Source organism: Oryctolagus cuniculus, chromosome 13 (assembly GCF_964237555.1).
Source record: "Oryctolagus cuniculus chromosome 13, mOryCun1.1, whole genome shotgun sequence".
NCBI lineage: Eukaryota > Metazoa > Chordata > Mammalia > Lagomorpha > Leporidae > Oryctolagus > Oryctolagus cuniculus.
In genome coordinates, this window is record NC_091444.1 from 57,205,701 (window position 1) to 57,233,650 (window position 27,950).

At 38.5% G+C, this 27,950-nt stretch overlaps 1 protein-coding gene across 3 annotated transcripts in view; it reads right to left on the bottom strand.

The window, feature by feature from the left end:
- LOC100356313 (formin-2) overlaps positions 1-27,950 on the bottom strand; it is a 355,035-nt gene that overhangs the window by 273,943 nt on the left and 53,142 nt on the right. For all 3 annotated transcript variants that reach the window (XM_008268219.4, XM_070055559.1, XM_070055560.1), the window contains exon 3: positions 4,523-4,670. In XM_008268219.4, coding sequence (XP_008266441.1) covers positions 4,523-4,670 — 148 coding nt within the window. The remainder of the gene's footprint in view (positions 1-4,522; positions 4,671-27,950) is intronic.

Genomic DNA, 27,950 nt, shown 5'->3' on the forward strand with positions numbered 1-27,950 from the left:
TATGTTGCTCTCAATCCGATGGGCACTGTGGATGATTCAGGATTGTTGACATTGCCCTTTTTGCTTTGAAGCTGAGGGATAAATACCTAATTACCTTTAACAAAATACAGGTTTTGAGATACATTTCAATGTGCTAGCTTATCTCAATTTCCTTTTATTGTTCCTTTTAGTTTGGTACATTTCTCTTTGTTATTCTTTTGTATACCATCTTAGATATTTATAAATTACTCAAATCTCTTTTGGAACAAAAGTGGATTAAAATTCAGTCAGTCAGCACATAAACATACTTTTTTAGGATTTCTGCATAAAATGTTTCAGCCATTATCTCTTCCCATTTATTTTCTTCAACAGTTCTCTGAGCCCAAGTTTTCTTCTAAAATCAATACTCCACTATTTCTTGGCCATTCACATTTTCAAAGAAACATATTGGACTTGATTTTCCAGAAATGAAATAAGAATTGTTAATTTACTGTTCACATCTTCACACCCTGCTTCTGTTCTACATGAATTTGAAAGTTCAAATTAATTGTCTTATTAGTTTTGTGTAAATCTGATAAATGGCCTTTGAAACTTGACACTGAGCCTATAAAATGGTCCACGAACTAGTTTATCACACACAAAAAATTCCCTCAAATCTTGCATTCATTTGTTCAGTTGACATTTTATTCATTTATGTCTTTCCCAACAAGTCATTATCCATTCATTCATTCATTCAAACACTGAACTATATACAATACCCCAAGAAATCTCAAAATACCAGAAGTCTACATGGAAGACATGTGTATATAAAAATAGATAAATTATGATACATAACTAATTGAGATGATAGAGATCTGAATAAAATGTGATAGTCCAACAAAGAGAACCACCATGGGTGTGGGAGGGTGGGTGTAGCAAGTAAGTCAGAGGAAATGAAGAGTGAAGATAAAGAATAAACAAGACAACCAGAAAGCATTTCTTCTTGTCAGTGCTTCTGTCACCAAGTTTTAAAGCAAATTGCATTCTAATTTCCTTTTCAGTCAGGCTATAGTCTTGAAAAGGTCAAGTTTAACACCTTCAGCTCATCTAAAAAGCCAGTGCTTAACTACACACAGGCCATTATGGGAGCCAAGAATTCACAGGAACCGCAGCCCTTCTGCAAGTCACTAATGGGGAGAGGCACCAAGACTTCACCTCAGCAAATATGTATGAAGAATGGTCAGGTCCTTCCTCTACATATGCAGATGAAGAGAAACCTCTAACAGAAGGGATCACAGAAAAGTTAAAGTAAGATACATGAGAAAGGCAGAAGAAGCACCAGCACAAATAAGAATAGCTACACATGTAAATTAGTAACCAATTTCAAGAAGTGCTGGAAGGAATAAAAAGTCAAAAAAAAAAAAAACCCACCAAGTTCTCAATTTTCTAAGATGGATCTGCAAGTTTTACTTCTTAAAAAACAAAAAAGAGTCATGGAACTCTTCTATGTAAATCAAAATTGAAAGGGGTCAATACTGCATGTAGTTGGCTTAACCAGGATGTCACCTACACAGTAACATGTAAACCTCTGTTAATTACACAGCAAATACTAATGACATTATCAAAGTGTGCAAGTGATATAAAACAGCAATAGATTCTCTGCAATGCTTTATTGGAATTTCTCTTTTATGACTGTCCAACTTGAAGAGAGATAGTGGTGAGTATCCTTGGGAATGAAACTACGCAAAGGGAGAGTCTTCCAGTCTTCCTGCTACAACAGGAAAAGTTCGGGAAGCATCATTAGATCACTTTGAACAAAAGAATGCTCTACAGCTTTGGGGGGCTTATAAAACAGATCAACTGGAGGAAAACAAGCCATGAAGCTAAATTACCTTCTACTTACCTTCATTATCCTCTTCAAGAATGCATAGTTTAAAAGGAGACAAGTCACTGTATTAAAAATTACTTGCTCTGATATTGTGCAAGTGACATCAAATAATGAAGAAAAATTTAGATTACAAACTTTATGGTCTCAATTCCAACTATCAACTTTTACCAAAGTAAAATTCAAATTCAGATTTCCATTTTTAATTATCTTTCTGTCAAGTGCTCCTCCAATATGCATAACAGTGACAAAATGTTCCATAACTTTTTAAAAGTATCCTAAAATTTTAGAATGTAAATATTTCAGTTAGAAAAATAAACACATAGTAGGAAAGAAAAAAACATGTAAATATCACCCTAATCAATGATATAGGATAAGAATATAAGTTATAAAGTATCTCAATAAAATTGAAAAATTTTCTAGTGGGATCAGTTTTTTCAATTGCGTATTTTTCCTTTCAACACTAAAAATACTTTCATTCATTCTGGTGCTACCATGCTGGAGTCCCCACATCTCTGCAGATCACTGCTTTAGGAGACTCCATCTTGGCCCTTGATTAACTGCTGAGCCTTAATGTGACAAGGGGGTCCTACAAGGAACATTTCCTATATTTCATCTCTTATTTGTTGGTTATTTCAAGGAATACCAAGTAGTATTTTAAAACCACTGGATACTGAAAAAAAGAGAAATTTGAGGTCAAAGTTCTCATTCAGTACACTGGTAAAAAGAGGAAAGAAGAGGAATACTTCCTAAAAACATCCCTCCAGAGATGGGGTTAAAAGCAGGAAGCTAGCTGGGTTCCTTATTGCAGAATTTTGGACATGTGGTGTGAGGTTGGGGGTATGGTGGAAAGCCTCGTGGCATGGAGGGTAAAGCCACCACCTGCAACACTGGCATCCCATATTGGCACCAGTTCTTGTCCTGGCTACTCCACTTCCAATTCAGCTCCTTGTTAATGACCTTGGCAAAGTAGAAGATGGCCCAAATGTTTGGGTCCCTACCACCCAAAGGGACCTGATGAAGCTTCTGGCCTCAACCTGGCTCAGTCCTGGCCATTGCAGCCATCTGGGCAGTGAATCAGCAAAAATTTCAGACAAGGGACAAGAATAAGACTATAAAGTTTTAAAGGGAACTCATGAGGAATGCAACAACATGAAATAATTGCAATAATAATTATAATAGTAAACACTAAGCCAGGTAGTGCAGTATTCTAGTGGTTCACACAAACACATATAATCCTCAAAACAGCCCTGTGTAGTGGCTGCTATTCTCATCATCATTTTTGAGATGAGGAAACTGAGTACAGTGGTAGGAAATGTGTCTGAGATCACAAAGCTGGTAAAAAAAAAGAGTCCAAGCTGCACACTCTTGGGTTCTGCTCTCTTGCTACCAGTCCAGTTTACTTTTCTTAGGAGTATTTTCTCCCTGTGAGCCAATGAGGAAAAAAAAATCAAAATTCTTAACTCTAATACCCATGCTACCACTTAGGAATATGTTGTCAGGATGCAAATTACAAATGCCATTCTTCCCTTCTATTCAGTTTTCATTCATGCATCAGAAGTCAATATTCCTAGTCTACCCAGAGAAAGTTGGAATTTACAACACAAAATGAAGAACAAAGGATAAAACAACAAAATTTCATAAAGCATTGTTACACAGATATGATTCTCAATTCTGGTGACAGGGTATTTTCCTAAAATCAGGCTTAGGGATCAATATCCTACTGAAATTCTTCCAAATAAAGTTGAGGCTAACCTCACACTATCTTCCCAGGCAAGACCACAAAATACTTCAAGACATCAAAAGGAACAAAGAGATAAAAGAACCAAAAGCAAAAGTTTAAAGAAAAAATACTTACATCTGAATACTGCATAATCCGTTATTAACTACATAAAACTGAGATTTAATAAAACATATCTCTATCTTTTCTCTCTCAGATATCTCCAAAAGAAAAGGAATAAGAAAAATACAAAGAAAGCAGTCAGTGAAGAGATCGACAGAAAAGAGATGGCGTGATCATCATCCTCTTTGAACACAGTAGTCAGAAATGCCTCTTTGGGTCCCACTCATCCCAAATGCAATATCAACCTCTGACCTCTAGGGCTGGCTCCAGCTGCATACTTTAGGGAAGTGGCTCTTAAACTTCAATGTACACCTGATCAATTATTGTTTCTAGCTATTGTGTATATTCCCCCTAAACTAGGGCGTTTCTGCTTTTCACATGTGAAACTTCTTATTTGGTGAAGTATTAAGACTTTTACTGTAATGTAAATTCAAAATATGTTGTCTCAAAAACTAAAAAGAAAAAGAAACAAAGGCAGAACGAAGGAGGGCGGAAGAAAGGAAATATCACTATGTTCTTAGACTTGTATGTATAAATCATATTGAGTCTGTTAACAATTAATTAAAATTAAAATTAAACATGAATTAAAAAACCCTTCAGTGTACAGAGTAATTACTGGAGAATTTCAGTATCTTGTCCTCCAACACTCTAACTTGGCTCCCTTGAATATGTGGCAGAAGAATCTTCAACTTAACAAGCCTCCAGTGATTTTAAGTCATTTGCAAATTCTACACTAAAAAACACTTAGAAAACAAGTGCACACTCACTACCCAGTGCGTACTGCAGAGATACATTATGCTGCCCAAGTTCAGAGCATCGCTGTTCCCACGTCCTACCTGTTTCGGCCTTCTTCGACCTGTGCTCTTCATGAGGAGGTTTTGATGATGGCCACACAGACGGGACTCTCCTGGGAAACTGCCCTTCTGTGTAATCCAGCGAGTGTGTGGGTTGACTAACGGCAGCCCAGGTGTAAAGTTGATCTTGCTATATTTAAAACAGAAAATGTTTAAATGCTATTAATTCAATCATAAAATAAACCTGGACTGCTACATTGCAAAATCATGTGTATTTAAGTCCCATAGACATACACACATATATAAAACATTGGGACGGCATTTTTGTGCCACGCTTCAATGATTCATGAGATACACATTCTTTGACACAGTCATTTCATTTTCATAGCCATACTTATGTCAATTTCTTTTCAATTGTAAAATCTAAGTCTCTTCATTTGGAGGAAGACACAAGGAATTATGAGACAACCAGACGCTCAATACAGAACTCCTTGAACTAGAATCTTTAAGTCATTAGAGTATCATGTCCCTTTAAAAAGTGTTTATATGCTTGTGGGAAAGTCAAAGAACAGGCTGTCCTTGGCCACCATGGGACGGCAATAGCGTCCTTGCCTTCAACAACAAAAGACCCAGGAAACCGATTTATCTTGGGTCCAAACTAGAAACTAATTAGGAAAGAAATCTTGACAAAGTAAATGAACCTCCCAAGAATAAAAGAAATGGATGAGGATCTTCTGGCAAAGAAAGGCCTTGCCAACCGCCGACTAACAGAACCTGGACAGAATGAGAAGAAGGCTCGTAACTACACCTAGCACCCAGAGATAAACTAGAAATCTCTCAAAGGAAGCTGCCTCAAGGAAAACTGCTCATTAGTATTTCAGAATAACAATATGTTTAACCTTTTTACAGTACATACACTCAAGATATCTATGCTGCATATTGTCTTGGTGACATTTTTCTATTCATGTACATCTCTCTAGCACTTTTTGATCAACATCAGTAAAGCAAAGGGAACAACAGAATCCTAGAAGTGAAATGAAAACTAAACATACACACACGCACACACACACACACACACACGCACTACACAAATACTATAATCACCAGGTTGAGCTGCAAAATGCATGATTTAACCAATGGCAACTTGCTGCTGTCTCTGTAATTTGCTTAATTAATTTAAAAATGTATAACATGGTCTATTACAATAACAGTAATATAAAAATTTATGGATTGGGGCCAGTGCTGTGGCACAGCAGGTTAAAGCCCTGCCTGCAGTGCTGGCATCTCAAATGTGTACTAGTTCGAGTCTTGGCTGCTCCACTTCCAATCCAGCTCCCTCCTAATGTTCCTGGGAAAGCAGTGGAAGATGGCCCAATTGCTTGGTCCCTGCACCCATGTGGGCTCTCCCCGTCCCCCTTAGCCCCCCGCAAAGAAGCTCCTAGTTCCTGATTTTGGATTGGCTCAGCTCTAGCCAATGGAATGAACCAGCAGATGGAAGCCCCTTCTCTCTCTCTCGCTCTCGCTCTGTCTCTATCTCTCTCTTTCAAATAAATAAAACAGAAATCCTTTTTTTAAAAAATGTATGGATCAGTTAGTTTCAATTTTGGCCCTAAATAAGCATACAGTTTATGGGATGAGCTAGGATATTATCAACAAAAGACTACATTTCAGAAGTGGCTAAGTATTTCAGCTATTCAAATGTGATCAACACTGAAGCTTCACTATTTAGCTTACTGGACATCAGGAATAGCTTTTCATCAGTGAAATTAGTAGTTTATTTTACTAACCTGATGAATGTTAGATATGATATCTCACTGGAGAAACTGAAGTAATTTGCTATAAATGAATCGGCTAAAATGTCAAAGAATACCCCATACTTGAATAGCTGAAGATTCAGGCAATGGAAGGTGTCAAGGCCATTGTGCCCTGATGGTGCTCATCCAGCCTGTAGTTTTGGAGGACATCTCCTTGCCTGTTGCCAATAACGGGGCTCAGAATCCTGCCTCATTCGTGTCTGCATTACATGAATCTCACTTGCAAGTTGTAGTCAAGCATCTACTCAGGTGGTGAACCAGACATGCCCTGACCTCATAGGTATCCCATGCATAGTAATATTGAACACATAACATAAAATGCCTATGTGTTGGATGGAATTTCATTCGAGATTTTCTTTCATGACAGCTCAGTAAATCATTACACTGTATACAAAAATTAATTTAAAAAATGGATCAAAGACCTAAATGTAATACCTAAAAATACAAAATGCTTAGAACAGAGGAAAAGCTTCCTGGCACTGAATTTGGCAATGATTTCTTGAATATGACAAGAGCACAGGCAACAAAAGCAAAAAGTGATATATTAAGAACTTCTGTGCATTAAAGGACATCCTCTAAAGAGTGAAAAAGTAACCTATGCAGTAGGAGAAAACTTATAAGTCATATCTGATAAGAATTTAATATTTAGAATTTTTAAACAGCCCACACAAGTCAACAACAAAAAAACAAATACCCAGTTCAAAACTGGGCAAAGACCTTCAACAGATGTTGTTCCAAAGAAGATACAGAAATGACCAACAAGCACAAGAAAAGGCACTCAGCATCATTCATCATACCATTTCACATCCTTTAGGATGGCTGCCACAAAAAAGTAGTAAGTGCTGGGGCTGGCGTTGTGACAAAGCGGACTAAGCAGCCACTTGTGCTGTCCCAGCAGCTCCACTGTCAAGCCAGTTGCTTGCTTGCTTTTCAAGATTTATTCATTTATTTGAAAGTCAGAGTTACAAAAAGAAGAGAGACAAAGAGCTCTTCCATCTGCTGGTTCACTCGCCAAATGGCCACAATGGCGAGGGTTGGGCCAGGCCAAAGCCAGAAGCCAAAAGCTTCATCTGGGCTCTCCTAGGCACTTTAGCAGAGAGTTGGATCAGAAGTGGGGCAGCCGGGAGTTGAACCTGCACCCACATGGGATGCCAGTGCTGCAGATGGTGGCTTAACCCGTTGCGCCATAGTGCCAGCGGTTAATCCAGCTTTCTGCTGATGTGCCTGTGAAAGCAGCAGAAAACAGCCCAAATAATTGGGCCCCTGCCACCCCCAAGCGAGATCCAAATGGAACTCTGGGCTACTGGCTTCAGCCTGACCCAGCCCTGGCCATTGTGGACATTTGGGGAGTGAAGTAGTGAATGAAAGAAATCTCTTCTTCTCCTTGTTACTCAGCCTTTCAAATGAATAAACAAACCTTAAAAATTAAGAATATGAAGCACTGGCAAAAATATGGAGAACCTGGAAAACTTGTGCACATGTGCTGGTAGTGTAAAATGGTACTATTGCTTTTGAAAATGGTACAGCAGTTTCTAAAACAAATTGAAAACATAATTGCCATATGATCCAGTGGTTGTACTTCTGGGTATGTACGCAACAAAAGAAAAAGCAAGCTCTCAAGAAATAGTCATACTCCCACATTCAGGGCAGCATTATTCACAAAGGCCAAAAGGTAAAAGCAACTCACGTGTCTATACACTGATGAAAAAAAAAAGTGGCATATACATACAATGAGTATCATTTACCTTAAAAAGGAAAAAAATTCTGTCACATGCTATAACATGTAAACACATATGAACCTTGAAGACATTATGCTAAGTGAAATAAACCAGTTACAAAAAAAAAAAAAAACTTTATAGAGTAGTGAAAATCATATAGCTAGAAAGAAAATGGTGGTTTCCAAGAGCTGGGGAAAGGGAAATGGAGACTTGTTATAATTTTTTTTAAATAGAGTATTTTTTTATTTGACAGGTAGAGTTACAGACAGTGAGAGAGAGACAGAGAGAAAGGTCTTCCTTCCATTGGTTCACCTCCCAATGTCCGCTATGGCTGGCGCTGCACTGATCTGAAGCCAGAAGCCAGGTGCTTCTTCCTGGTCTCCCATGCAGGTGTAGGGCCCAAGCACCTGGGCCATCCTCCACTGCCCTCCCGGGCCACAGCAGAGAGCTGGACTGAGCAAACAGGACTAGAACCCGGGGCCCATATGGGATGCTGGAGCCACAGACAGAGGATTAACCAAGTGAACTATGGCGCCGGCCCCGAGACCTGTTATAATTTAACATGTAGAGGGCTTTAGCTCTGCACGATGAAAAAGTCCTAGAGATTGGCCTGGGAAAGCAGAAGATAGCCCAAGGGCTTGGGTCCCTGCACCCACATGGGAGACCCAAAAGAAGCTCCTGGCTCCTGTTCAGATAGGCCCAGATCCAGCCATTTCAGCCATTTGGGGAGTGAACCTGAGGATGGAAGATCTCTCTGTAACTCTGACTTTCAAATGAATAAATAACCTTAAAAAAAAAAAAAAAAAGAAAACCTCTAGTTGATATGTTCCACCTCACCTGGAACACTCCCAAATCAGAAAGCCAACTCAATAGGCCTGCTATCCAGAATGGTGAGTACCTATCATCTTTCCTCAGGTTCACTGAAAATTCCTGCAGGATGAGAAGGATGTACACAGGACCTGCAAGTCCCCACTAGCTCTTGATATTACAGGGATGACTGCATAAAAGTCACTTAATGCCTATTGAATTAACACATTTCTCCCATAAAAAGAAAATATATGACTTGTTCATATGGGCAGTGACTTAATCTAGTAACACCATTTTCTTTATTTGTTTACTAAGGTATCAAAAGGGTGCATGTGGGTATCATATAGAAAAACCAAAATATCACATTATCTGTTAGATCTAAATCCATGGGTACCATATAATATAAAGAAAATATGAAGTAAACAAAACCAGAATTTATGCATTGATCTACCCTAGGAAAACATCCTAACTTTTCAGAGCTTCAATGTTGTCATCAGTAAGTCAGGAAAAATGCCTGCCCTTACTTTGTTGTAGAGGAATGGCATGAAAGGAGAGCGAGGAAAGGGTAATGAAAACTACATGGTGGGCCAGCGCTGCAGCTTACTTGGCTAATCTTCCGCCTGCAGGGCCAGCACCCCGGGTTCTAGTCCCGGTTGGGGTGCCGGATTCTGTCCCTCTTCCAGTCCAGCTCTCTGCTGTGGCCTGGAAGTGAAGTAGAAGATAGCCCAGGTGCTTGGGCCCTGCACCCACACAGGAGACCAGGAGGAAGCACCTGGCTCCTGGCTTCAGATCGGCACAGCACGCCGGCCGTGGCAGCCATTTGGGGGGTGAACCAATGGAAGGAAGACCCTTCTCTCTGTCTCTCTCTCTCTCTCATTAACTCTGCCTGTCAAAAAAAAAAAAAAAAAAAAAAAAAAAACCAAACCAAAACAAAAACAGTCCTTTTCAGGGCAATTCAAAATCATCAACAACATCTCTACAGAGAAGCATCCAATGTTGTCTGCTGTGGATATAATGAGAAGTAGTTGAGTAAACCAAGTTTTCTTGGCATTTGTGCTGATTGTCACTAGTTTCGCACTCAATTAACTACTGCCCTGTGGCATTTCCTCAACCATCCATAAATGTCTTTTTCTGTGTGGTGATTCTGTGTTAACATTTCAAGACTGCACTTGTTATTCTCCCAAATATGGCCTTTAGGTTCCTGACTACCAATTACCATATGTTGCATTTCCTGGTTTCCCAAAGGATCTTATTCTGTCTAAGTAACAGACCCCTAGTGAATATTAAGGAACTGCAAAGGTCAGTGTCAATTAAAATTGTTCTTTAACAAAGTAAAGCATAGTTTTATCTCTGAGTTAAAACAGGATATATTATATATATACCTTTATATATATAATATATGTATTATATATATTATAAGAGCACTTCACTCTTTTGAATTCTTAATGTCTATTTTGGCTTTTGTTGAAGTGCATCATTTCTTTCTTTTAAAAAAATGTAGGCTTTCCAAGACACTCTGGCAAAAGATCTCTGCGAGTGAGATCCCAGTGGAAAGAACAGGTCTTCAAAGAAGGAGGTACCTTTCTCTGAAGGGAGGAGAGAACCTCCACTTTGACTATGACCTTGTCTAAACAAGATAAGAATCGGAGAACTCAGAGGGCTTCCATAGCCTTGGAAACTCATGACTGGAGCATAGGGAGACTACTGATGCCATAGACAGGAGTGTCAATTGGTAAAGTCAACAACAGGAATCACTGTGCACTTACTCCTCATGTAGGATCTCTGTCCTTAATGTGCTGTGTATTGAGATTTAATGCTATAACGAGTACTCAAACAGTATATTTCACTTTGTGTTTCTATGGGGGTGCAAACTGTTGAAATCTTTACTTAATGTATACTAAACTGATCCTCTGTAAAAAAAAAAAATAAATAAAAAAAAAAAAAGAAAAAAAAAAAAAGAAAAAAAAAAAAAAGAAAAAAAAAAAAAGAAATTATCAACTCCCAACTTGACTCTCACTGGGATTAAACATGACAATAGGTCTGATCTGATTTCATCATCATTTAAAAAAAATCATCTATTATTTTTCACTTTATGTTTCTGTGTGGGAGAAAACTGTTGAAATCCTTACTTAATGTATACTAAGCTGATCTTCTGTATATTAAGATAATCGAAAATGAATCTTGATGTGAATGGAAGGGGAGAGGGAGTGGGAAAGGGGAGGGTAGTGGGTGGGAGGGACGGTATGTGGGGGAAGCCATTGTAACACATGAGTCGTACTTTGGAAATTTATATTCATTAAATAAAAGTTAAAAACAAACAAACAAACAAAAACAAAACAAAACAAAATGTAGGCTTTCTATCACAGGCCTATGAGATTTCCTAAAAGTGGCATAAACAGAATACATACCTACAATTTAAAAATCTGCTTTCAGCAGATATTTCCCTATCTTTTAACCATTTTTAAATAATAATCTTCAAAATAACTTAGAGCTACAATCCACAAATAATTTAATTTAGAACACTATTTAGAAAATAGCTTTCTCTCTCTCTCTTTTAAACATTTATTTATGTATTTGAAAGGAAGAATTACAAAGAAGCAGAGGCAGGGAGGGAAGGAGGGTGGGGCAGAGAGAGAGAGAGAGAGAGAGAGAGAGAAAATGAGTCATCCATCTGCTGGCTCACTCCCCAAATGGCCTCAAAGGCCAGGGCTGGGCCAGGTTGAAGCCAGGAGCTGGGAGCTAGAAAACAGCTCTCAAATTTAGTCATTCTATGGGCTGGCATTGTGGTGTAGTGGGTAAAGCCACCATTTGCCCAGCAACCCACATGGGTGCTGGTTTGTTTCGCAGCTGCCTCCAATCCAGCTCCCTGCAAATGGGAAAAACAGAGGAAGATGGCCCAAGGTTTAGGTCCTTGATACCCATGTGGGAGACCTGGAATAAGCTCCTGGCTTTGACCTAGCCAAGCCCTGGCCATAACAGACATTTAGGGGGAGTGAACCAGCAAATGGAAGAACTCTCTGTGTCTCTCTCTGTAATTCTTTCAAACAAATAAAAAAAATTTAAAAAAAGACAATCTAAGAGTAGACTTTTTTTTTGGAGATCTTCATAGCTAAGACAAAGGTTGGGTAACCACCTTAAAATATTTTAGATGAATACTTTTCTGGTATTGCTAAGTACAAGAAAATTTCATTGTTCATTAGTCTGTATAACAGTGCATAATCTAAATTCATTTCTGATAAATAGTTGCCACTCAATAAGTAGAGATGGTGTGTCCATCTAGGTGGGAGTAATTCTTAGTTTGGGTTCCTCACTACAGAAGAGGCTATCTGCAGTGCCCTAGCTCTATGACTATCAGGGCCAATGGAGCCATATTTTAGTGGCAAAATATGGTAACTCTGTATCAGGCATGCAAAGAAGTACAATCTCCCACCACATATCAAAAGTTTGTTCCAGGGTAAAAACTGTCTCAGAGCATGCAGTTAACCAAATGCTTTGTATGCATTCTTAAAATCTACCTCTAGGTTCCAGAGATAAAATCTAACTTAGGCCAGTAGAGAGCTCTAACCTCATCATAATGAACTCAAAAAGAATCGCTTCAACCAAACTGTGATTGGGCATGAGCTCTAAGGAGGAAAACTGCCAAGTGCACTGAAGGAGACTGCTAAAAATGCTCATCCCATCACACAGTATTTTCTGTAGGAAGACTTTGAAGACTCATGTATTTCTACTCTTCAAATTTCCAGAGCTCTGCCTGAAGAATTAAATTGTTGGATGGTATTTTGAGTTTGTGTTTTTCCTAGTCCATGGACAATGTGAAATGTGTTGATCAGATTTGCTTTTTGTGTGGCTGTTACAAGATCTGAATTAGACTAAGATGCCATACTTATCACTTATTACTGTATCATTTAACACTGTTTTAAACACATATGAATCTGTTTCTGAGTTACTCATGGTATTTCATTCATGTATGTGTAATAGTAAATACTGCTTGGCAACAATGGCTTTATTGATATCTCTCAACCAAAAATTTATTCTTCAAGGGTTTTGGTAAAGTTAATTTTCAAAAACCATTGTGAATTCAATAGTGATGTATTAAATTTATATATGGATTATGGAAGAATCAAAGTACTTCCAGAACTAATGCATATAATCTTTTACATTCTATATTTCTTCATTGGTTAATATCATTTTAGCAAATATATTTAATAATTGTTTATCATTTATATGTAACCAACATATATTTATTCCTCAAATTTTCATATATTTTCTTAAACTTGTTCATAAACCTACAAGATGCTGCCTACATGAAACTCATTTCACAAAGATACACACCTACTGAAAGTGAAGGGTTGGAAAAAGATAAACCAGGCAAACGGAATCCAAAAGTGAACAGGCATAGCTATCCTGACATCAGATAAAACAGACTTTAAATCAAAAACTATAAGAAGAGATAAAGGATGACTTTATATTTTGAAGATTCAATTCAGCAAGAAGACAAAACAATCATAAATATATATGCAACCAACACAAGACCCACCAGATATACACAGAAAATACTTTTAGACCTAAAGTGAGAGGTAAACTTTAACACTATTATAGTAGGTAACTTCATTACCCCACGCTTATCAATGGACAGGTCATCCAGACAGAAAATCAATAAAGACACATCAGAGTTGAAACATACTATTGAGCAAATGGACCTAACAGACATTGACAAGACATTTCACCCAACAGCTACAGAATACACATTCTTCTCATCAGCACATGGAGCATTTTCTAAAATAGACTACATATTAGGCCACAAATCAAGTCTTAGCAAATTTAAAAAGACTGAACTCATATTATGTGTCTACTCATACCATAAAGGAATACAACTAGAAATCAACAAGATGAACAATGGAATATACATAAATACTTGGAAATTAAACAACATGCTACTGAATGATGAATGGGTCATTGAAAAAATTAAAAATGAAATCAAAAACTTTTATGAAATAAATAAAAATGAAAGCACAAAATACCAAAACCTGTGGAATACAGCAAAAGCAGTATTAAGAGGGAAACTTATAGCATTAACTGCTTACATTAAAAAAATAGAAGTGTCTCAAATTAAGGATGTAATAATGCATCTTGAAGACTTAGAAAAACAAGAACAAACCAAACACCAAATCAGTAGGAGGTGGGAAATAAAGACCAAAGTAGAAATTAAATAAAATTGAAGCTAAAAAAATACAAAAGATCAATGCAAAAAAGTGGCTTTCTGAGGAGATAAACAAAAGAGATAAAGCTCTAGTCAAACTAACAAAGAAAAAAAGAGAGAAAAGGCAAATAGATAAATTAAAGATGAAAAGGGAGACATTAAAACTGACACCACTGAAATACAAAGGATCATAAGAAACTATTATGAAGAACTACATGCTAATAGAACTGGAAAATCTCAAAGAAATGGATAAATTCCTGGATTCATATAATCTACCAGTGAAAGAAAAAGAAAGGAAGGAAGGAAGGAAGGAAGGAAGGAAGGAAGGAAGGAAGGAAGGAAGGAAGGAAGGTGTGTATCATTATTGCTGCAAATATAGTTTCATAAAACTTCGTTTTATACCTGTATCATACCCATGGTTAAGAATGCTATAGTCCTATAGTTTAAATGATCTGTGGTTACTTTAAAATGTAGTGTATAAGGGCAAAATGGTCATTTTTCCATTCAATTATTATTTTTAGACACTGCCTATATTTCTACTAAATGAGGGTCTTTTTGCTTTTACTTGTTAAATTTCTTAATTGGTGAAATATTACACCTTTTAACTGTAATGTATATTTAAAATATATCAAAAAAAGGGAGAGGGAAGGAGGACAGGAGGCAGAAAGGGGGATAAGAGGTAGAGGAGGAGAATATTATTATGTTATTAGAATTTTACCTACAAAGCACATTGAATCTGTTTTTTAATTAAAAATAAAAGAATCACATTACCAATATGAAGATAGGAAATTTGCAAATTTAATGAAGAAAAACTTAGTGTCAAAAGAATTTAATACTGACCCCTCTTGAACCAACAATTCTACTTACAGATGTTTTCCCTAAGAGGAAAATACAAATCAAAATATGTAAAAATATTATATTTGAACATATTTATTTGAGTGCTATTTTTATATTTTTAAAAAGGTAAAAGTATAGAATGTCCAAAAATAAATGTATGAATACAAAGTGGTAGTATGTGCATATAGAGATAGAAGAAGAACCAAGAGTCAATAAGATCATGTCTCATTAAAGGCCATGTAAAATTTATTCACAATATTATTGCTAAGTAAAAGTAACTGGCTATAAATTATAAAACTAATATAAAAATAATGCATGAAATAATGACAGAAAAGGTTAATAGAATTAACTCTTGTTCTGGAGACTTGAAAATACATATGTAATAAAATACATATTAACAAAATAAAATATGTAATAAAAAATAAAAGGCAAGGCAGAGAGGACCATTCAATTAGGGAAGAAATAGTAAGTAAGGATCCAGGGGAGGATGCATATCTAGAGAATAAGGGCTGCTTCCACCACTTTCACAACTTCCAGTTCTACAAGCTCCATTCTTAGTGACATATAGGAACAGCCTTTTCATTTATTTATTTATTTAGTTATTTGACAGGTAGAGTCACAGACAGTGAGAGAGAGAGAAAGAAAGCCCCCACCCCCACCATCGGTTCACTCCCCAAATGGCTGCCGTCACAGCCAGTGCTACGCCAATCTGAAGCCAAGAGCCAGATGCTTCTTCCTGGTTTCCCATGTGGGTGCAGGGGCCCGAGCACCCGGGCCATCCTCCACTGCCCTCCCGGGCCACAGCAGAGAGTGGGACTAAAAGAGGAGCAACCGGGACTAGAACCCGGTGCCCGTATGGGATGCTGGCAGGGCAGGTGGAGGATTAACCAAGTGATCCATGGCGCCGGCCCCAAGGAACAGTCTTTTCTTATAATAATTTCTCTCTCTCTCTCTCTCTGTCTCTCTCTCTCTCTTTTCTTTTTTTAAATTTATATACTTATTTGAGAGACAGTTACAGAAAAAGAGGAAGAGACACAGAGAGAGATCCTTCAGTCACTCGTTCACTCCCCAGATGGCCACAACAGCCAAAGCTGGGCCAGGCCAAAGTCAGAAGACTGAAGCTTCCTCCAGGTCTCTCACATGAGTGCAGTGGCCCAAGTATTTGGGCCATTTTCTGCTTGTTTCCCAGGCCATGAGCAAGGAGCTGGATCAGAAGGGAATTAGCCAAGACCTGAAATGGCACCCATATGGGATACTGGCATTACAGGCAGTAGCTTAACCTGCTGAGCCACAGTCCTAGTCCCAACATATTTTCTATATGTTTAGAAACTACACTTACCATTGTGTTACAGCTACCTATAGCATTCAGTACAATAACATGCTGTATAGGTTTGTAGCCTAAAAGCAATAGACTATCTCAAGTAGCCTATGTGGGTATTAACCAATACTGTCTGTGCTCTTACAACAGCACTTGATATGCTCTCAAAATGTTGAAGTCCTTATGACAAATTTCTCAGAATGTATTCCCATGGTAAAGGGAAGCATGACTGTATGTACATATGTGAGCGAAGAAGAAGTATAAACACTACAATGTTAGCGATTATTTCTGAGTAGCAAGTAAGTCTGATTTTATCTTCCCATTTTGATTATCTGTAATTTCTGTTTCTTCCACTTTTTTTCATTTGAGAGATATCAAGAAAGAGAGAAAGAACAAGAAAGAAAGAGAAGGAATTGAGGCTGGTGCTGTGGCGTAGCAGGTTAAACCTTCACCTCCCACACCAGCATCCCATATGGATACCTGTTCAAATCCCGGATGTTCCACTTCTGATCCAGCTCTCTGCTATGGTCTGGGAAAGCAGTTGAAGATGGCCCAAGTGCTTGCACCCTGCTCTGGCATGGGAGACCCAGAAGAACCTCTTGGCTCCTGGCTTCTGACTTCAGATTGGCCCAGCTCTGGCTGTTGCTGTCATTTGGGGAGTGAACCAGTGGATTGAAGACCTTTTTTTGTCTCTCCCTCTCTCTCTGTAACTCTACCTTTCAAATAAATTTAAAAATCCTAAAAAAGATGTTATGTCCCATGTCAGAATACCTGGTTGGATACCTGGCTCCAGATCCTGAATCTAGATGTCTGTTAATGCAGACATGATGTGTCATATAAATGGGTTCCTGTCACTCACATGTAAGACCTGGATTGAATTCCTAACTCCCAGCTTTGACCCAGCCCAGGTAAGGCCACTGGAGGCAATAGGGGAGTGAAACAGCTCAATTCATAATAGATGTTATATCTGATCTGAAATACTTATATTAGCAGTATTAAATCTGTCATTTTATCAGCTAGAGATTTTACAAGAATGTGGAAAAAATAGAGGATGCTTTAGAACTTCAATAGAAAGTTCATGATTAATTAATCAGGCACAGAATACAGAACAGGTGCACTGGGTAATACATTCATAAGAGATGGTGATTAGTACCTTGTAGTGAGCTTTTTAGCAGGTGAATCAAATTTGGGCATGGGTAATACTTTGGGGAAAGCTGCTTTGTAGGTGGATCAACTTTGGGTATGGGGGAAGAAGACACTGTTATGTTATTTTCAAAAAGTGTTTGACCTATATTTAGAAGTTACATCTATTCAACTTGGCATCTGAATTGTTAGTTGTAGAAAAAATATTACTCGCCTCAATGTCAACTTCCTAATGATACATTAGAAAGGAAACATGTCTAACCAACCTTTTGGCATGGTTAAGAATAAATTATATACCATCAATAATGCTTTGAACATCACCCAGAAGGTCAGATGGCTTACTCAAGGGCACACAAAATCCAGAAAAAGGGAGCAAGCTTTTCCTTTATCCAGCGAAGCATATAAACTTTCCTGTAACACAATTTATATTCTGAGACCTTGACAAATAACATTAAGAAATCTAAGTTGAATTTAACTTGGCATTTTGACTGTGTTAAATATTTAACACATCTAGCATTAGCCACTAGAAAGAAACAGGAGAGGGAGAGAGGGAGAGATGGATGCAGAATCTTACAGCAGTTAGGTGATACATTTGGAGTTCAAATTAATTTTAAACCCTGGTTCCTACTTTTAATCTCAAACAAATTCATTTATCTCTTGGAACCTCCAATTTTCTTCTCCAAAGGTGATACTGAGATTTTTTTAAATCTTGTTGCCTCAATATCTATTAATTGTTTAATAACTAATACCAACTACAGTTATTAGTAATAGTTGCTTTTATACTCTGTAATTAGTTTCACCCTACCTAACCCACACATGAAGGAAATTTTTCAATTGTAACACTTCTGAAAAAAAGTGAAAATAAGTCATATAGTACAGCAGTGTATACCCATAAAAATAGTATTATTTCCCTCAGGGATTCATTTCAAGGAAAACACTAAACTAATATAACGATGACTAAGACAGCACCAGTTTAATAAAATCACATACTCCCACAGATTTCTTATTATTACATGCATACTTCAACTCTGAGGAATAATTGTGAGCAACGTTTCAATGTCAGATAAACTGAGAAATGCTAGAGATAGAAATATTTCTACAGCTTTATAAAATGATCATATAAAGTATTTGCTACTAACACAGCATTGTATAGAAAACAACTTGTCACACTAATAATGTAAACTGTTAGGAAAGTCTATTCTATAAAGTCTAAAGTGCTTTGTATCAACACAAAAAGCGTTTTTCTTAATTTTGTTCTCTAAATGTCAGCAAATTCAATTAAGAGTAAATTAACTCAAAATGAATAATTCTATCGTCTTGCCACTCTTTTTAAAGCTCTCAAAATCTTGTACATATAGCCAAATAAATCTTTCTGTTGCAAGATCTTGTTTCCCCTGCTTTCTTCTTGGCACACCTGGGGATTATCACTAGTCAGGCAACCAGTGACTGCGTCAGTTAACCAGTATATCTCTTCCTTCCTCAGTGATTTCTACTGACCTGCAGATGTTCACATTCCATCTTCTTCATCAACACACTCTGTGTTTTCTTTTCTGGAGACAGGTTCTGACAGGCCTTTTCTATCTTGCATGAGGCCTTCCTATCACAAAAGTGGATTTTCTCCCTTACCATCCCACAGCCAGCCAGGGCCTCCAAGCTAGGTTGATCTAATTTAGCAGCTGGAAATACTTTTTTGTAAAAAAATCCCTCCTATGAAGCAAGTTCATAGTCTGTTTCAGACACTATGGTCTGCTGTGCCTCCCACACCATTACTGGAACCAGTTCCTGACTCAGCATTAGCTCCCTAGCACTTCCTTTGAAATGCAGTCCAAGCAACATGGTCAAATTTAAAAGGAAACCACTCTACAGACTTCTATCTTTCCTGCAGGTAATCGATAAATTTTAAGCATCCTAAAATAAACTTTTGTGAGCAGTAAATGGTTTGAAATTTAAACAAATGGTTTTTAATGAAACCCAGTTGAACATTTCGTTCTGTGTGAGGCTCTTTTCAGTAATGTGCATTCATAAAAACTCCAAGCTTTAGCCACTATTAAAAAATTTAAGGCATAGAATAAGGGTTGATGCACCAGCACCTAGATGATCACTTTTTTGTATGATGTAGCTAAGGAATAGACTAACAAATTGTGAATTATTCAAATTGTGAGCTTTTATAGACTAATGAATTGTGAATTGTTCAAAAATTTTGAGAGCAAAAATATTTAAAAATTACCCAATAAGGCATTGTCCAACCAGTCTTGGACAAACCTTAATCTCTGACAACCCTGCAACTCTTAAATCCAGTTAAGTTACCAAAACCAATCACTTACATCTCAGATACATTTCCACAATTTGTTTCCCATTCATTCGAATCACTTTGGGCTCTCAGTAGTTTAAATATTTCAATAATTTCACAGCCACCACATTCCTCACTTATCCTCTTTTTCCTGGAGTAAGTCATCTTCATACAAAGCAAAGATGCATGTTCATTTCTTCCTAGGAAAAGTTTTGAGATCTCCAGTGATGAGAACAGGACTGCTGAAGTGCATGTGAAGACGCCATATGATGGCACCTGACTGTTCCTGGCTCCTCCCATCCTTCACAACCAGCCTCAATGCCCCTTTGTTTGTCTCTAGGATTGCTCACCATCTCCTTAATATGCCAGGATTTTCCAAAGCCCCAAGCCTACGAGGCAGAAACAGCTCTTCTCTACTCTGCAAACCCCTACTTAACCCTCAAGTGCCAGTTCAAATGCCTTCTTTCTAGATTGTAGTCTGCCTTCCACTTTCCCATCTCTAGTGTTCCCACTCTGTAGAATCTGTACCAGCATTTACTGTTTGTGATTTCTCTCTCACGCAGTGTCTGTCTGCTCCCTACCCTGTACTAGAAAATGAGCTTTCCCAAGGCATAGACAATACAATACCCTTAAGTGAGCAGGTCATATGAATATGAACATTCATTGACTCTTTCACTATATGTTACCTTTATCATGATCTAACAAAATCACTGGAAATTTGAACCAGGAAACTTCAGGGCTGATATCATTGCTCCCTATTTTTCTAGAAATTCAGCTTAGAACCTTGACATCCTCACTACAAATCAGTAACGTGAGATTCAATGAGATGATATTTGAACTTGGATAGAAATCCTGGCATTAATATAACAGCAAAAACAATGATAAAAAATTAAGTGCTGATATGGGGCTGGCACTATGGCATAGCAAGTAATGCCATGGCCTTCAGGGCTGGCATCCCATATGGGCACTGGTTATGAGTCCCGGCTGCTCCACTTCTGATTCAGCTCCTTGCTAATGACATGTGAAAAGCAGCAGAAGATGGCCTAAGTGCATGGGCCCCTGCTACCTACATGCAAAACCTGGAAGAAGCTCCTGGATTCTGGCTTTGGCCTGGCCTAGCCCCAGTTGTTGCAGCCATTTGGAGAGAGAACCAGTAGATGGAGATCTCTTTCTCTCTGTCTCTCCTTCTATCTCTGTAGCTCTGCATTTCAAACAAATGAGTGAATCTTTAAAAAAAAAAAAAAAGTGTTGGCATCCATGCTGTGCTGTGCATGCTATTAACCCCTTTATATTCCAAGTAGTAAACATCAGTATCTCTTTATCTTATCAACTAGGAACCAAGACCAGTGGAAGACAAACCACAATACACAGGACGGCCAATACTCAAACTCAATTTGGGACTCTATCATACATTCTATAATCTTTTCTTATATAAGTGATTAATTTCTATCTGCTCCTTATCAAAATCTCTCCCATTTTTCTCATTTTACAGATGAGATAAACCAAGGCCCAAATAACTTGCCTAAAATCATAAAGCTACAGAGTAAACATGCCAGGGTTCAAATCTAAGTATATGCAAATTCAAAATCTGTGTATTAAATTATGTTGGAATGAGGAGCTGTCAACAATGTTTGAGAATTAGGGTAAAATGAATCCGATCTGGTCACTGCAAAAATGAGTCATTTGGAATAAGATGATAGAAAGTGCGGGAACTAACACAGACAAGAGACATAAAGCAAGAGGAGAGGTCATAACTCCACTGCTCCAGAGGCAGAATCTGAGCGGCTGGGACACAGATGAAACGTTATGGTGCTATCAGGGCAGTCAGCAATATTTGGAACCACCCTAGGAGCAAAGCCACTCCAAGAAAGTGAGGGGGCCAGCGCTGTGGTGTAGTGAGTAAAGCCACTGTCTGCAGTGCCAGCATCCCATATGGGTGCCAATTCGAGTCTCGGCTGCTCAATTTCCAATCCAGCTCTCTAACATGGCCTGGGAAAGCAGCAGAAGATGGCCCAAGACCTTGGGCCCCTGCACCCGCGTGGGAAGACCCAGAGGAAGCTCCTGGCACCTGGTTTCAGATTGGTGCAACTCTGGCCGTTGTGGCCAATTGGGGAGTGAACCAGTGGATGGAAGACCTCACTTTCTCTCTGCCTTTCCTCTCTGTGTAACTCTGCCTTTCAAGTAAATAAATAAATCTAGAAAGAAAGAAAGAAAGAGAGAGAGAGAGAGAGAAAGAAAGAAAGACCACATAATGACATTTTGCAAAGGAGTCTGGTTTCAGACAAGCAGAATCTAAGAAGCCATTGGAAAGTGAAGGTGAAGGTGAAGATGCAGAGAAGAGATTGGAGTTTACATACAAGTCAGTATGTGCATAGACAAAAATGAAGGAGACAGATGAGGGCAGGGAAATCTAAAGACTTTATGTTGGAAACCTCTACATTTCAGCAGTGATTTGCAGCAAGCTAAGTGAACATGAGTTTTCAGAAAGTATTGATCGATTGGTCAAATCCTACTGAAAGTAATGAAAGGTAAATTCTCAAAACCAATATACCATACATATCTTTCTGGAAATACCTTAAATACCATTGATGGAATTGAAGATTAGATTAAAAAATCCCAACAGTGGTAGAAAAGCAATGCAATGTCTCCCTGAGTTTTGTAAGAAATGGAAATCAATATAAGAGGAAGCTGAGGACATGAAACACTGAAGACTTCCCAGTTACACTAGAAAAAGCTCAGAGTTGTTTGGAGGGCTGCTGAGAAGACAGGAGGGAGGCTTGACAGCAGGCGGCAATGGTTGGGGACTGAAATGTCTGCCAAGCAGTAAGCAGTAAGCAGACAGAAAGTTTAGTGGATTCCACTGCCACCATTGTGTGGCTTTCTCCAGGCATCACTGACAGCTCTGAGTAAGGGAGCAGGAGGTGGTGAAAAGCAAAGTAGACACTCCAGAAGGTCAAAAGGCCAAGAAATGTCAAGACAGTGGCAGGTGTCTTTCTGCACATATCTGTTCAGTAGAGCAGCAAGGGGTCCAGAAATAGAATTCCTAAATTAGTATTCTAGCATGATTTATTTTCTAGGGATGTTATCTCTGCTGAGTTCTCCAGCTCCCGCCAGAATTAGGAACAGCCAACAATGCCAACTTGAGAGAAACTGGAAAAGTTTGAGGAAGAGGAAAGCCTGGGGTGAAATGACTGCATGACATTATTTGTGGGACAAATTTGGAAATGGAACCAAAGGAAAAAGTGGAAGGAACCTGCCCCACTACGCATACCCCTCCAAGCACCACCAGAGTAGAAGATCCAGGGGAAAGGCTTACAGTGGAATTGGTTTTGAAAAACTATGGTACTATAAAAGGAAATCAATTTTTGAGTTAAGGCAAGGAGTTAAAGTCACCTTTGAGCCAGACAACAAAATAGTGCAGTTTTTAAATGAACTCTAGCATGCAAAGGGCTCAGAGAAGAGCACAGAAGTTCAGATGGGACCTGCAGAAAACAGGCTCAGGACTGAATTAGATGGAGAGGACAGGTAACACAGCCTACGCTGGTGCCCACCCATATATAAAGGAATAAGAAAAGTACTGATTACCAGGGCTTAATTTGGAGAAGTAAAACCAATGAGAAAGTCCCCTGGGCCCTCTGCTGGTGCCATAAGGACAGCCCTGCAGGGTGATAGGTAGATTTGTGCTCTTTGGTATCCAGTCATATAATTAGATAGCAATAAGACTCACAAGAGGGAGGGGAATATCTACATGCCTGTAACAGCAATTTTCTTAAGCAAAAGGAAAAACTGTGAGAAATTACACTTGTGATTCTGTTCAACTCTATTCCCTCAGAAGCCACATATCACACACCGGAGCTTAGTCAGCTAAAAGTGAGGCTTAACAATTTGCTCCAGGAAAACATATACCAAGCAGAAGTGGCACATAAAGTTCCTGTTAAGTCTGTTTTCACAGAAAGAAAAGCTTTTTATATGCTGCCATTATGGTTACAGTTTTTACTATCATCATTTAAAAGCAAGGTGTGCTTTGGTGTACACAGCTCATACATAATTAAATAGAATAAATTAAGGATTTGGAGCAAGTTATTATAATGATCTAGTACTTCACCTAATATAACAATTGGAACTCAAGAGCCAGCAAATTTATCTACACAATCCATGTACTTGTATAGCCCCATTGGGAAGGCAGTTTTTGTTTTTTTTTTTTTTTTTTAGCAAAACTCTTTTGCCACTATATATTTTCTGTAGCTATAGACAATTGTAAGACTGTGTCTCTGACTTTGAAATCCTTTGTGAAATAATAACACCATTTGTATCCACAGCCTGTAACCATCATTCTAAAACAGACTGTAGGACTCCTACATAATGCACGTAAATTTTAAGAGCAGGCACTTCAGAGTTTAACAGACCTAAATTTGAATCACTTCTCTGCTAATTATGATGAGCAGTTTCCTCCTTAAAATGGGCAACACACACCTTCCTTATATATTTCTGATCTTACATTGCAAAAACCTTCCACATGCTTATAGACACTGTTGCTTGCTTATTGCCAAGGAGAACATGAGATGGCCTAATGTCTTGCTCCATTAATAATGACCTTACCACTGGGTAGAGAAGAGACTAGCCAGTTTCCATCTATATTATTTGTTGACTACATCTAATGGATGGCTGACCTCAAGTTTTTATTTGTAGTCCACTATATCTGTAAGCATCTGTGATCTTTATGACTTGATATAAACTCCTAAACAAAGTTTAGTGCAAATCCTTAAAGCTGAAAAAGTATTTCAAGAAAAGTTAATCTTTTAACCTAGGGAGACAGTCCTTCAGCACATTAAAATAGTTTTGAAGATTTATTTATTTGAAAGGCTGAGTGACACAGAAAGAGGAAGAGACAAAGAAACAGATTTTTAATCCACTTGTTCACGCCCCAGATGGCTGCAACTACTGGGGCTGGGCCAGTTCAAAGCCAGGAGTCTGGAATTCCATCTAGGTCTCCTATGTAGGTAACAGGGGCCCAAGCACCTGGGCCATCATCTGCCACCTTCCCACATACATTAGTAGGAAGCTGGACTAGAAGCAGAGCAGCCAGGACTGGAACCAGGACTCCAATATGGGATACCAGTGTCAAAAGTGGCAGTATAACCCACTGTACCACAGTGCCAGCCCCTAAAATGTTTTACCTAAAAGGAAACACTTGTTATTTTAATTTATCAAAAAGACTTTAATGTTTCTTTAATCATCAAAAGAGGACTCCCCCAAAAAAGTACTTTATCAACATCACCATTTATACCCATAATTTTCTCTAATATTATTGTAACCTTAACTATATCCTTATCTGTTTTCATCTGTACTTGGGAAAAGAAAAATAAAAAAGTAATTATCTCTAATATATAATATAGAAAACTTTCATTTCTCTCCAACAATTTGCATAGTTTAAAGAATTTGTAAATATTAAAAATCCTACAATGAGTTTTCCAGTAGGTATACCTTGCAGTGCTAAAATTTTGAAATCAAAACAACATCCACTATGTACACTATTTTTAATGTTAATTTGTATGCTTTATATGGCTGTAATTACAGTGCACATGCTTTTATAATGACATATTTTTAAAATAATCACATCACCTCACACTTCTAATTCATATTTCTGTCACAATTTTCACATGGTTAACACTACAACATGTCATTTAAACAGCTCTAGATGGATTGCATAAATATAATTGCTCAAAGCACTTTAAACAAAGGTTTTAAAATTATAAGGCAATTTTAAATCACATGCAAATGAAATCCATAAATTTGAAAATGAATATTCTGAAAATCTCCTTGCATAACTTGAAATTTCCAGCAGAGGGCAGAACTAAAGATTTGGTACTTAAATCCCTGTGCATGGACAAGAAATTTCTGAAACGAGGCTAAGGAGTTCTATTTTTGACTGAAACTTAGTACCTCAGTTGCTATATTTGCTTAGCTTAGATAAGCCAAGAAGAAAATGCAATCTAATGTTCTATTTGGCACAAATTGGGAAAATAAAAATTGATATTGCAGTAAAATAATTTAATTGGAGATGCCAAATTAACAGAAGTAGTGACATAATTTTATACTAATAGGGTCTTTCTTATTGAACATGAGGTACAATTAGAAGCCTTACAAATCATGTCAGAAATGCTTGGCATCTGTGATAAACACAGAGATTGAGTATCTGTAAGAATTATTTATCCAGATATGCACATGTAATAACTTTCTGATCCAGAATATGTACCTTATAAAGAAGCTTACTGAAAAAAATTTAAAAGTTATACTGGGTTGTTTGAAAAGCACTAATTATTTTATTCTAAAATTTAGTCCATAACTTCAATGCTGTACAACACCTTCTAGGTCAAAAGTGCATTTCAAAAGAACAGGCTGAAAAATAAAGGAAGAAATAAATGAAAGTAAAATCCTGGCGGTTATGCCTTTAGGTACAGTGAAATACTGAATGATATTGAGTATACTATTTTGTAAAGACAGATTTTATTCAGTTAAATATCTAGGGTGAACGTCTACATTTCCATCTCAAGTTTGTGTTTTTGGCCGGCGCCGCGGCTCACTAGGCTAATCCTCCACCTTGCGGCGCCAGCACACCGGGTTCTAGTCCTGGTCGGGGCGCCGGATTCTGTCCCGGTTGCCCCTCTTCCAGGCCAGCTCTCTGCTGTGGCCTGGGAGTGCAGTGGAGGATGCCCCAAGTCCTTGGGCCCTGCACCCCATGGGAAACCAGGATAAGTACCTGGCTCCTGCCTTCGGATCAGCGCAGTGCGCCGGCCGCAGCGGCCATTGGAGGGTGAACCAATGGCAAAAGAAGACCTTTCTCTCTGTCTCTCTCTCTCACTGTCCACTCTGCCTGTTAAAAAAAAAAAAAAAAAAGTTTGTGTTTTTGATTTTTTTTTTAATAAGAACAATGAAAGAGTTAGGCAGAGATTGTTCTTATAAGAAATAGTGATATTAATTCCACTCCAGATTCTGTTAACTACCTGGAGAACAGCTCAGCCTCTCCATCAGCAGAGCAGTTTCCCAATTACACATGAGAAGTTAGCCAAAAGCCTTAATGAGCATGTGGGGAAAGGCTTCCATCATTAAGCTCCGCTCTAACACAGCTTCTCTCATTTGCCTAGCCAGAACCCTTGAGAATTCAAAGGTAGAACCGCCTTTGAATTAAAGAAAGAAAACACACACAGACACAGACAAGAGCAGCTTCTACTTCTAAAGAACAACTAATATTCACAGAACACATTTTCTGTGAGTGCGGCTTTCCCACACCTGGCTGGTAGCAAATCCATATTCTCAGAGCCCATCCTCAGATCTAGTCAATCAGACATTCCCAGGAGCAGAGACCAAGAACTCACATTTGAGCCAGCTGCCAGGGAGCTAAGTAATCTGGAAGAGCTCAGCAAAGGATGAAGCTGCAGATCTAGACAGGAGGTAGCTAGAGGCCCTGCAGCCCTTAAATAAGAGCTTTGCTGTTGGATTGGATTTTAATATCACTCTTGTAAGGTGAAGGGATCTGGGGGATGGGGAGAGAGTTTGGTAAGAGCAGACTCCTAGAGACAAACCACGAGGTCAGGCCCAAGCCGAAGGTGGCTTGGACCACAGGGATGGCAACTGATGGGAAAAGGGGATGATAGACGGCAGTGGAAAGGGCACGTGTGCCTTCAACCTTCTCAGGTTGGAATTCTATTTGCTGTCTGCTAACCTGTGTTGACTCTGGGCAGGTTACTCCCCCTCCCTAAGTATCAATTTTCACATCAGACCATGGCAACTGAATTCATTAAATTAAAATAACTAAAGTGGTTATGTCAAACACGGAGCACAGTGCCTGGCCCTCAGTGGTCATGGCATCAGGAAACAAGAAATAAAAGCTTTTCTGTGCTTCTCTTCCCCATTGCTGGCACCTGGAGTGGATGGGGGGAGGAGAGATGGTTGAAATACATCCACTTTCACTCATCTACATGGACATAGGATCTAACTGTCCCTTCTCCCATTGTCCATCTTACCCCAGGTAAACATGATCTACAGTTAGGACCTGACAGCCTGTCTCTAAAATGAGTCTGAAATTCCCATTCTAGGGGCCATTCTGTGGTGTAGTAGATTAAGCCTCCACCTGCAGTGGCAGCATCTCAGGCACCATTTTGAGTCCCAGCTGCTCCACTTCTGATCCAGCTCCCTGCATAACCTAAAAAAGCAGTGGATGATGGCCCAAGTGCTTGGGCCCCTTAACCCAACAGGGAGAGACCCAGAAGAAGCTCCTGGCTTTGGATCAGCCTGGCTCTGGCCTTTGCGGCCATTTGGGGAGTGAACCAGTGGTGGAAGACC